Source organism: Ischnura elegans, chromosome 6 (genome assembly GCF_921293095.1).
Source record: "Ischnura elegans chromosome 6, ioIscEleg1.1, whole genome shotgun sequence".
Taxonomy (NCBI): domain Eukaryota; kingdom Metazoa; phylum Arthropoda; class Insecta; order Odonata; family Coenagrionidae; genus Ischnura; species Ischnura elegans.
In genome coordinates, this window is record NC_060251.1 from 49,234,151 (window position 1) to 49,246,774 (window position 12,624).

General features: G+C 36.6%; 2 protein-coding genes across 3 annotated transcripts in view; one reads left to right on the forward strand and one right to left on the reverse strand.

Moving 5' to 3' along the window:
- Positions 1 to 12,624, reverse strand: part of LOC124160623 — a 151,322-nt gene that overhangs the window by 96,551 nt on the left and 42,147 nt on the right. The gene's annotated exons all lie outside the window — the stretch shown is intronic.
- LOC124160626 (neuropeptide-like protein 30) lies at positions 6,612 to 9,558 on the forward strand. Its single transcript, XM_046536526.1, has 2 exons — positions 6,612 to 6,706; positions 8,338 to 9,558. The coding sequence occupies exons 1-2, from the start codon at positions 6,695 to 6,697 to the stop codon at positions 8,584 to 8,586; spliced, it is 261 nt and encodes an 86-aa protein (XP_046392482.1). The 5' UTR covers positions 6,612 to 6,694; the 3' UTR covers positions 8,587 to 9,558.

The window sequence follows — 12,624 nt, forward strand, 5'->3', positions numbered from 1 at the left end:
CTATGTAGAGCAGTGAGAGTTTGATATTCTAAATTCTCAAATTAGAAACACAGAATAATAGCAATGATGGCTACATTCATTTTTTGGTACATAATAACTACTGAAAATAATTTTAACTTGTGAAAATTTTTAGATACATCAAAAGGACAGCGATCAAAACATGGTTATTACTAATTACTGTTTCCCGAAGCGAATAACTTAACTTTCAAGTTGCCTTTGGCACGCGTATGAATTTGAGGCTTGATACCACGCGTATGAATTTCAAGGCTTGATACCTCTGTTCTTCAAGTTATTTAGTTTCATTACGCACATACAGATAACAAAATATGTGATACGCCACTATTATAGTGCGTATATATATTTTAAACATTGGATCACAATCGAAGTTATAATTTGGAACAGAAAATACTCGTGAATTCGGAAGTAAAAATATTTTTTGGACTAAATTCTGATTGTTTTGTCTCCTAGCACTCTTTCATCTTGTTCATGTACATTTCAGTCAATCCAGTTCCCCACTCATAATACTTTTAAATTGTAATAATAAGTTTTATTATTCAATTAGGGTTAGATTTCTCAAGGTCTTTCAGCTATTACATTCTTGAAATTAGTGTAATTTAACATATTTATAAAATGCTGGAGACTAAATTGTTTACACAAAAAATACGTTCGATGAGCTAATGGTTAAAAGCTGGATGGATCATAGCAGGTAAAAACTACTATTATTACTTTCGGAGGGTACAAGCTTAAATTATATGTTGGTATTTGTATTTCGCTGAGGAATCAGAGAAACAAAGAGATTGAGAAACTTGATTTTACATTATAGGAAATCTAACAAGTATACATTTCAAAATATTTGCCGATTATTTTTATTTACGTGCGGTAATTTATGCATCATTCGACGAAATTTTCTTTTTAAGGTCCATTTGACAATAGATTACCCACTAACTTCATGAAGATGAGACAGTTAACGATATTTTCCACAAAATTCCAAAATATTTTGAAACTACTTGATAATAATGGTGGAAAATAAACGAGAAATACAGATACTTAAGAATAGGTAAGTAACTAAAACTATGAAATAAATGGTAAAGTAATTGATGATTTAAATAATCTAAACTTTGGTAAGAACTTTTCAAAGAAAATTCCCATAAATCAAAATACTACTACTAACGTCATTAAATATAGCAGAAGAAAATGGCAAAATTCTATGCATTGGACAACATGATGAAAGTTTAGAGATTTTTCCTCTCCTTAAGGATACTAAGCACAAAATAATAAACTGCGCTTCCGATTTTCCACTCGTCACTTTGAACTAACTCGGTTTTGAATGAGATATTCTCCCTAACTAGCATGGACTCTGGTTAGCATACAGCATCGTATTTGGTCTTTGCATGAGTATAGTACTATTGTTAGAGGATTCTTTACACGTGCAAACAGATATTTTTAGGAACATAGGAAAATAAATAGAAATCAACGAGATGTTACACCCGATATTGTGGAACTGACTGAAAAGATGCCATTCAAATATTGAAGCAAAAATCCATAAATAGAAACAAAATACTTTAAATTTTAATGGCGATATTTTTAAAGAGTTACAATAAGCATACCGAAGACAATAATAAATAAATATATACACAATAACATAATAAAGTCTATTCATATGAGTTAGATCGCTGCTGATCTGTTGTAGTATCATTGCAAATGGCTTTTTTTAACGCTTGGAAATTTATAGCAACACTTTTCCACAATAATACGTTTTCCGCTAAAATAATTACATGTGGCGCGGTGGTTGATAGACAGAGCACAGGAATACGGACGAGAAACTCCGGATTAAAATATAAGCAAGTTTTTTGACACTCATGCCAATAACATAACAGAATTCGACTTTGTGCAGGTCATAACAGGATGGAGACGAATCGTTGGTGGTACAGGTGAAGTTACTGCCTCCACATTTTTAGTTTTAAGGTTTTCGCAGTGATTAGATGCACTATCATAATCCATTTTCGGGTGTACGTCTGCGTGCTTATTATTTGTCTCAACGTTTCATTCCACTTACTGGGAACGTCGTCAGGAGAATGAAAATATAAACGTCTATCGTACCGTTGGAAAAACTGGTCCATTGTTGTCAAGGTATTTAAAAAAGTAAATATAAATAAAATAAAAGCCAACTTCTTTAAAACATCTACTATAAAAAAGGAAGATGAAAAGTATAATATTGTTATCAAATTTTCGAAATATATCTCTTCCACACATGGCTTAAATTATATCCATCATCCCTGTTAAAATTCATAGGTCGTTTAGAAATTTCTATCGCCTCTCTAATAAGCCGTGGATAATATGCAGATTTTCTTACAATGGCTTTGGCCTCATCCAGGAGGATCTTGTGTCCCGGTCCCGACATAAAATGATCGGCGACAGCTGAAGTTTCCCATTGCCTTGCCTTCAGCGCCCTTTCACGCTCTTTCAGCCTGGTCACTATCTTCCGTTTGGTCTGTCCGATGTAACTAGACCCACATGAACACGGAATCTCATATATACCTTCCATTTGTAATGGGGGAATAGCATCAATGACGGATGGAAGTAGGTCTATGATCTTCCTCAACGTGCCAAACCTGGTTTCAACGTTGGCTTTTCCAAGGATGCGAGCAATCCGGTCCGTTGTTCCTGATATGTAAGGCAGAACTGCAAAAGCACTTGGTTTTGTTTTCTCCATCGGGGCCTTGACTTCCCTTAAAGCTCTCCTAATGAATGAATTAGCATATCCCTTTCCTTTTAAAATTGAAATAAGATGTTCCATTTCACTTTCCATGCTATATTCATCAGAAACGGCAAGGGCTCTATGTCTTAAGGTCTTGATAACGCAGGACTTCTGGCGCGGGTGATGGTGTGATGCCGCGTTTAAGTACCTGTCTGTGGGGGTCTTCTTCCTAAAGACCGAATGTCCCAAGCTTCCGTCTTGCCTTTTTCTTACTAGAACATCAAGAAACGGTAAGGAGCCATCTTCTTCGATTTCTTTGGTGAACTTGATGTTATCATGAATATTATTCAGGTGTTCATGGAAATATTCAAGAGCCTCTTTCCGAAATTTCTAAACGACCTATGAATTTTAACAGGAATGATGGATATAATTTAAGCCATGTGTGGAAGAGATATATTTCGAAAATTTGATAACAATATTATACTTTTCATCTTCCTTTTTTATAGTAGATGTTTTAAAGAAGTTGACTTTTATTTTATTTTTATTTACTTTTTTAAATACCTTGACAACAATGGACCAGTTTTTCCAACGGTACGATAGATTTTTATATTTTCATTCTCCTGACGACGTTCCCAGTAAGTGGAATGAAACGTTGAGACAAATATTAAGCACGCAGACGTACACCCGAAAATGGATTATATTACTGCCTCCACCTTTAACACGCTAATGTGTCACATGAAAAGGTTTAATTGCTGCTAGTTCTAACACCACCTATCTGAATCCAGATTTGATATAATGAGAGAGAATATTTTGGGCAAAGGTACCCAGTATTTGGCAGTTAAAATCAGGCTGCCAAAGGAAAGGAAACCCTCATATCGTGAATCATCAATCAACAATCCGATGACTGGTTTGACACAGCTCTACTGTGATCTCCAATAAGCTAACCATTTCATTTTTACGTAATTCATCGCTGTTACATCCTAAATATTCTATCGTATACAATTCATTCTGGGCCATCCTTTGCCTTTTTTTCCCATCCACTAGTGCTTCGACGATTGTATTTATGAGGCCATCATGCCTCAAGATTCGGCCGATTAACTTGACCCACCTTCTTCTTGGGGTTTTTAGAAGACTGTATATAAACTATACTACCCCACGAACTGCCTCAACTGGCGTGTGGTGTAAGGAAACCAGTCATCAGCAAAAAAAGAAGAAAAAAGAAAAGGATATGCGCACTGTGACCCACCTTGCATTTAATAACGCTCTTTTAAGAAATATAATGACGTTTCAAGATTATGTTTTCGGTGTCACCCTGAAAGATATTTACAATTAATTGCTCACGCAATCTAAGGCTAGCGCGCAACCTTCGAGTCTCTAGCGTCTCCCAGCCTCATTCGCTTAACATCAGTGTAACGCTTTCTGTACCCTGAATATATGAATAAAATCAACGGTATGTGGCAAGATGTTATATTTCCTGAACTGATAGTGATAAAAAATACCTCATCCCCAGGAGATAACGAGAAGACGACGAAAAAGTTGCACTAATGCAAAAGAATCAACCAGCGGATATATACTACAAATTTCTATTGTTTTTGTAATTATCTGAAGATATGATTTCATGCCCTTTTCAACTATTTCAGAGATCTTGAGATTCAAACACTAGGAGAGATTTATGAGACAAACAATTATTTCTGATGCTGATACACAGCGGGACACACCATCAATAACTTTGAAATGATCATTTAAATTTAATTTCTTAGAAAAATATATCAGCGTGAAAAAGTATTCAATTTAAATTCATACATAAGGTGCGGGGCCTCTATCTATAATATTTTTCAGAAAACTGCGCTTGGATGACCTACAAGAACAACATGACACTGTAGCCCTAATTTTGAAAAAAAAAACATCTCAAATGCCCCTTTTGGCGAGTGTGGGGTAAACAGTTATTTTTCATTTGTGTAAGACTAGGACAATTACAAGGCTACATTATTGAAAATCTCTTCATTATAAAGTGATTTGTCATTATTTGCACCTAAAGACACAGTTTGATATTGACTAGGATGGGTGGCGAACGTGGCACTAATTTCATAATGAATAATCACAAAATTTTGTCAACTTTAACAATTTTTGTACATCCAAAAAATGCATTAGGAACAAAAATCAGCTTGGATTGTAGTAGTTACACATTTCAGCGGGAAAGTATCTTTCAAAATTTTCAAACATTGTAGCGCGTACATGAAATATGCCAGTGATGAATGAAAAGTGAACTTTTGCGAAGGCAAAAGAGGCAATTTCTCCACATTATCATCCTTAAATTTCATCGAAATTAACTAAAATAAAACAGCAATAGTGAAAAATTCAGCTTATTTAAAAAGAGTGGGCAATATTTATCTTTTTAATATTTTTTTAAAAGCCTGCACTCAACACGCGTTAGCCAGGTTGGCATATTTAAGTTATTAAATATTAGCTCTTCTGGAAGCAAGCGATGATTTTTGGACTATTTTACATTTCATTTTACGTTACACTTTTAAATATGAATAATATTTAGGTAAAATACTCGTAAATATGGTGGCTTTAGTGTCAAACCAATTTCATAAAGGTGGTATAGGGAAGACGTGGACTACCCGAAACGAAAATGAAACTACCGCCGATATATTTTACAAATTATGCATTGACATTTTACTTACCTGAAACTACCACAATTTGACCCTTTACAAAGTGTAAAATTATAAATAGAGATGCAATTTCTGGAAAGTAGCTGAAAATAAATTTTTGGATATTTGTAGGCATCGGTGGATTTAAGGGAGGGGAACGGGGGCACGTCCCCCAGACGCACAAAAACTGGACAAGATTTTTAATACAGTTATCATTCCGTTCGTTTTATTTTTTGTACTACAGATCCTCAATCATTTAATTTCTAATCAATAAGTTCAATATTAAAATAAAGGGAATATTTCGTAGAGCAATTGTTATATTTTGTTTTTAATGTCAAATGTGAGAAGACCGTTTGCCTGTCGGACCATTGAGCCCCCCCCCCACCCCCCGGGCCAAATAATGCTAAATACTGCCAACTCAATCCGTTGTGTCAGAAGGATTAATTGAACAGTGCTGAAAGAAAATGAAGCATTATGGAGCATGATATTAACATTAGGTCTCTACAACGATTTTTTTCATTTCATAAAAGACAAACTACGATTTTTTTTGGCTAAATATTGCATTTTTTCCAAACTTCAACGCTCTCTTAGGCTCGAGATATGTCTGGGAGGATGGGTTAAAGTTATTATACTGAGGTGAGGTGATACTTTTCCAATCTCATTTTAAGGTTGGTTACTTTTAGTGGGGCCTCAGAAAAAAATCTAACAAAGTTTGTGGCCATACTAATGGGCAGACACCACTTGCCAAGGTTTTAATGTTGAATTTTTAAAAATACGCAAATAAAGACGGATTGACAAGATTTAGAAGAAGAATAGATATTTAACAAAAAAATGGTATCTTTCGCACTGACTACATTGACACGATTAATGTAATGTTATGTATAAAAATCATTTGAAATTCAAATAATACCTCATTTTACTTGTGGTATGGCAGTCAAATTCAGTCTCCACAGGTAGTCAAAGCTCTTAAGAAAGTGAGTAAATATTGGCTGCAAGGGGAAGTAAATACGATGACCATCGATTGATACCGATCGCTTGTGGTGAATCCCAGTATTTTCGACTTAATGAGTGACACCCTGCTATTGGCAGGAGAGGTGAGACTAAGGTGACGTCAGGCAGAATGGGGATTCACCCAAGAGAGAGACTGAGTGGGTCCATTTAACACGTAGGCACGTGGTCAATTATGGCGTTCCGAGCAGCCTAATCGTTAACAGTGCGTATATATAAAAGGGTGGTCACCTAGGAGAAAAATCAAATCAAGAAAGAAACTTGACGGAAAAACTCGAAGGATTCGGAGCCTACTGAATAACTTGGATCAGTTTTTGAAGAGATATCTGCGATAATGCGGTCTTTGGTGAGTTCATATTTTCCTTTACTAGGTTAGAAAATTAAAATTTCAATATCATTTAGAGTATTATCTTTGATCTCAATCTTAAATAATAATTTTACCTTTTCGATATCCATTTCAGCATTATTATTAGAGAATCTATCTTCAAAGTATAACACCATCACCAGTGGCGTAGCCAGGAATTTCGTTCGGGGGGGGGGGGATTTTTGAAAAACAGGGTACTAAGTAGAGGGTTTTAAACTAATTTTAACACCTCCCATAATCGAAAAAACTTCATTTTTTAAAGAAATGTTTTGTACATTCATGATTTTTCAATATTTTGTTTTATTTTTTGAAGGGAAATAATTGCATTTTTATACTTCGGAGGGGGTCCGTACCCCCGTGCTTCCCCTTGGCTACTTTTTGACCACTTTGACCACTACTTGATTTGGATTAAGTGCAAACAAATCTCCAATACCTATCAGTATAAATCATCCTCATAATAAAAGCCAAGCCATATTGATCCCAGGTTTAATAACTATGTTTAAAGATCTTTTGATTTCAGCGGTTAGGAATAGATATATATTTTCGTGTTGCTACCCAAGTAGCAGACAATATCCATTTGATATCTAAATAAGGTTGATATATCCAAAATACGTTTTTAGTAGAAGATGCATATTTCGACAATGTTACATAGATATCCAAGTTGTAATAACCGTGATGCTAAAAAAAATGTAATTCGAAATAGTATCCATAGGTTGCACATGTTCTGAATAGAATTGAAGAGTACAAATGTTTTGTTTGTATGTTTGGGGAATACAAAAAAAAATGTTGCAACCTCGTTGCATAGTAAGTACACCCATTATCTCGATTAACGTGAGTTCATATATATAAATTATATAAAAATTCAAACAATACCTCATTTTACTTATGTTAAGGTAATCAAATTCAAAATCTATGTAGGTAGTCAAACATTTAGGAAAGTTGCATTGGATGCAAGGGGAAGTACTTCTGATGACCATCGATTGATACTAATCGCTTATGGTAAAGGGCGGATCCAGGATATTTTTCTGGGGGGGCGGGGCACAAGGACTGACAGGCAAACGGTGATATTAGAGATTAAAAACCACATGCAACAATTAAGGTATGAAATATTACCTTTATTTTAATAAGAAATAAAATCATTGAGGTTCTGTATTGCTCTAAAGAAAACGAACGTAATGATAACCGTATTAAAAATGTGGTCCATTTTTTAAGCGTCTGGGGCATGTGCCCCCGTGCCCCTCCCCTAAATCTGCCTATGCTTGTGGTATATCCTAGTAATTCCGACTTAATGAGTGATACCCTGCAATTGCCAGGTGAGGTGAGACTAAGGTGACGTTATGCGGAAATTTTCATTGCGGAAAAACTTATTAGATGTTGTGAAGATATCTAAGAGATGTTGTAATATGTTGGACATGGCTGCAACGTTGTTTGGCGAGACCATGGGATATAAGACAGATATGCGTACAACGTCAATTGAATTGATATAGATATTATACGGATGTCATATGAGAACGCCGACAATGTTGTCTGGATGTTTTTGGTATATTTATACCTGCTTGAGTCGTGATTCTTTCATAAACCATAATATTAACGAAGTATATTTTTCATTCCAGATCTTCGTTGGAGTTGTTCTACTCATCATTGCCTACTCCGAGGCCACATTTCCAGTTGTGGTCGCTCCAGGTGGTTACGGCCCTGGCTATGGTCGTTACGGCGGCTACGGTGGATACGGAGGATACGGTAGACCTGGTGGATTTGGTAGACCAGGTGGATTTGGTGGACCGGGCCGATTCCCGATCCACCCGGTGCCATTTCCCTACCCTATCGGAGTTGGTAGACCCTTTGGCTACGGCTATGGATAATCGAATAGATTCTCTGAGGACAGCAGCATTACACCGAGTGAATGAGTTCGACAGCCACAACATGAATCGTACATGGAAGTTCGCACATACGAGATTGAAACAATACCAGATAGAAGATTATTTGGTTAAATAATTAAACTTTTTACCCGACCGATTACAAAACGTATGTGTTGTTTTCAAGTTACTTTTCAAGGGACTATATCAAGAAATTCCCTTTTTCTGTGATTAACCGTACGGTAGTTCCGGATAGGTGAGGGTAGAGCTCAACCGGATGTAATTCAAACATTCACTGCGAGGGAGGGGGTCATTTTCTTTCCCTGGTCCACCTCACACTTTCTAGGAAGGCTTCACCCGAGATATGAACCCAGGATTCTTCGGTCAGCAGTCCAACGCTCTATTCACTAGACCAACAAGATATCTCTTAAGGAATCAGTATACTGAAAAACACTACGGGTCACGAGATGTATGAATTGTTTGGAATATAACAAAGTGTAAATATTTAATCAATTCCGAATTCTATCAATTGAATTTGTTTCAATTTCTGCTCTTGGAAACTACTTTGAAATTTTGGTTGAGATATGGACCGAAGTGCTTTTTCATTTGCCATGTTTACGTGTTTTATGACGAGATGGAATTGTGGCGAGTGACAAGTGAGTGCTAACGATGCTTCCGTGACCAATGTGCGAAACAAAAATGCGACAATGACAATGAACGAGTTTAGGATGGGCCTTCTCCGTGTTAAGGTCGTTCTGAACGAAAATTTCTATACTTTGTGTATCAATCAAGAACTGTGCTAAGACTGTTATTTGCATATGAAAGTGGATACCTTCAAAATAAGTAAACTACGCAATTTCGACCATTGAAACTACTGAGAGGACTATATCCAATTAGTGGTAAATAACGTGTCTGTAAACCCTGAAACTTGACAATGCATTATAAACAACAAATACATAAATAAAAGGTTAAAATAAATTTTCGCATTTATTTTATGCACAAAAAATGAATGGCTGTTTTTTATTAAAAATAAATAAGCAATTTACTTTTTGCGTACCAATTTTTTGGAGGATTATTCATAAATTTACACAACAAATTTATGAATAATCCTCCAAATCCAATAGGTCATTTCACAACAATTCAACAAATAACCGACGCAGAGGTTCTCAGAATTTGATAATTATTGCTATTGTGACCTAAAAATTCATATTTATATCAATGTATTTTGCGGAAAAACATTTCGCACGAAGCCATTTTTGCGCGATTATAGGATCATTATTCTTATCACATAATACTAATCCCATGTGGTCTAGTGGCTAGGATATCTGGCTTTCACCCAGAAGGCCCGGGTCCGATTCCCGACATGTGAACGTATTTTTTTTTGTTTGGCCGACCTCGGTGACTGGTGGTTCATTCCTTCCTGGTCCCTCGTTAAGTTCATGGTTCGAGTCCCGCCTGGGAAGGTTGCCCTAATACAGACCTTCGGTGTTTGTGATCATTCTACGTTGTTGTCCTTACATTCCTCCGCTCTGAAGGCCTTAAATGCGCTGTTTTTTGGGGCGATGAATGCATATTAAAATTAAAATAAATAAATTTATTTAAACGCTATGACCAGACACAATTAATTGTTCACCGCCATCCTTTAAATTCGCAAACGCAAGAAATGAAAAACGATATGCCAACACTTGTAACAGAAATGTTAATCTATTGTTTACGTAGAAGCCCGGGATACGGATCTCACATGGGCAAATGACAAAAAAAAGTAAACGGATACATCGTCCACGACAGTGGAACTGGAGGAAAAGCAGAACCTTATACGTCGTAACCATGAGTTTATGATGAGTGATACAAAGGCCGTGACAAGACGAGGTGCTGCACGCTGAAACGAAAACATTGCGTGATCGGTTCATTACATCTCCGGTATTCGCTTTGCGCAAATTGGGCATCTTAGTGTTGGCACGTTAATCAGTATCGATTCACTTGCTAATTAATCCGCTTCCGTGATGAGGGACTTTTGACCTCAGTACAGGGAAACCTACTGGATCTGTACAGTGGCCACTATCTCATTTAATCTGAAGATTGCACTTTGCAGGAACTACATGCATATTATGTGAAAGACAGGTAAGAGTCGCCTAAAAAGATACAGTCGACAATATTAAAGCGTTAAAAGAGGTAGTGCCATTTCCACTGAGCAAAAAAATTAACTTTTCGTATATTTTATTGAAAAATTTTTACTTTCATAGACAATATTCATTGATATACAAGAATTGCCATGAGAAAAATCCCAATTCCCAATATTCATTGATATTTAATAAAAGGGGGTACCTATATTTTCCATCAAACGTAAAGATAGGTTTACACGGGGCATTTTGCAAATCCCCTCGACCTTCGCCGTTCCCAAAGTAAACTTTCATCTTCCATTCACAATAACGCCTATTAATTTTCATTTTATCTAAAAATCATGTCCTGTACGTTGAGCTTACATGCCAACTAAATATTCTTTCCTCTAACACTACTTTCAGGATCCTCACCGAGATCAATACTCGCTTCAACCAAAACCTAACTCCCTTGTTCCTTTTCCTCTCCGTCCACTTGACCCTTTCCTTCATTCTCCTCCAAACCCCATCTGGAAGGTCTCTAACATTTTCTCGAAACCTTCCATCTTAAGTCCTTGCTTCCGCACCGTAAAGCGCCACACTCCAGATCAGAATTTTCTCTCTCCTAAACTCTTTATTAATTGTTCAATTAATAGAAAGCTTGGGTTCAACATTATTTCTAGTATTTGCGGTTAATGCCAATAACTTAAGGAAATGTGATCAATTTACGGCCTATAATACTAAAAGTTAGTATGAATAAAGATTCGATTAGAAGATCAAAGGACCAAATAATAATCATCACCGCAGTTAATACATTGGTTGCAGTAAGTTTCCATAGACTATGTTACTAATAACCCTGGCCTGTTCTGAACCCACATTGAACATCCGTTTTTATTCCAAATGAGGCATATTCCCTCTAATTGAATTCGTAAAACTTATTATCTTCTTCTTTTTATATTATCCCCGTTCCTTTTCTCCGCTTACCTAACATCATAACCTCCTCTGAGTTAATCGGACCGTTCGTTTCCTCCAGATGTTTTCTCTCCCCTCCCACCATATTTAGCACTTCCTCGGTCCTCTCCGTCCTCTTCACCTTCTCCTTTCTCCTCCACAATCACGTCTCCAAAGCCCCCAGACTTTTCTCGTCCTCTTTCCTCAGCGTCTAAGTGTCAGCGCCGTGATGCGCCCATTCAAGATAGATTCTTCTCTTGCCTTTGCTACACACCCTGACACAATAATCCTCACATAATACCTACCACGGTTTTCTGGATACCCTACCCACTTAGTAATCGCTTCATCTACACCTAACTCCTCCTCATCTCCTCTCAATCTTTTTTAACCATCTAAGTATCCAACTTTCTTGCAATCGATTCAAACATTCTAAAAAAAGGCATTACCATCAAGGTATTTTTTTTAAATAATTATGGATGATGTACGTCAAAAACTCAGGCTGTTTCCAACTGTAAGTACGTACCATAGAGGAAAAGTACATAAACCAAGTTTGTAGTCCACTACCAATCTGTCACAAAAAAAGTTTCCTTTCTGATATAGCGTAATATTCATAATCCTAATTAACGATGATGGAAATTCGAACAGGCCGCATCGTGTCCCTTTTTTCATCATACGAGTCGGAGTCAATATAGGGGCTTACCTGCCCCAATAGTAATTAGCTCTCGTCGTCAGTATGGTGGCGCGTAGGGTAATGCTAATTTAATGCCTTTGAAATATCCCTTAGTCGAAAATTTTCCGCATTTTTCCTCTTTCCTCTCTTTTTTCTACAGACCGAGTACGTTTTGGCTCTCGGTCAAGGGTCAACGGTTCATTCAATACTCAGGCTCAGACCTGGAAATCCTAGAAAGTTGAATAGAACGCTTCTAAGGCATCAAGTAAGAATTATTCAATACGCCATTAATCTGGTGAACAGCTCAGACTACGACTGGAACAGGCA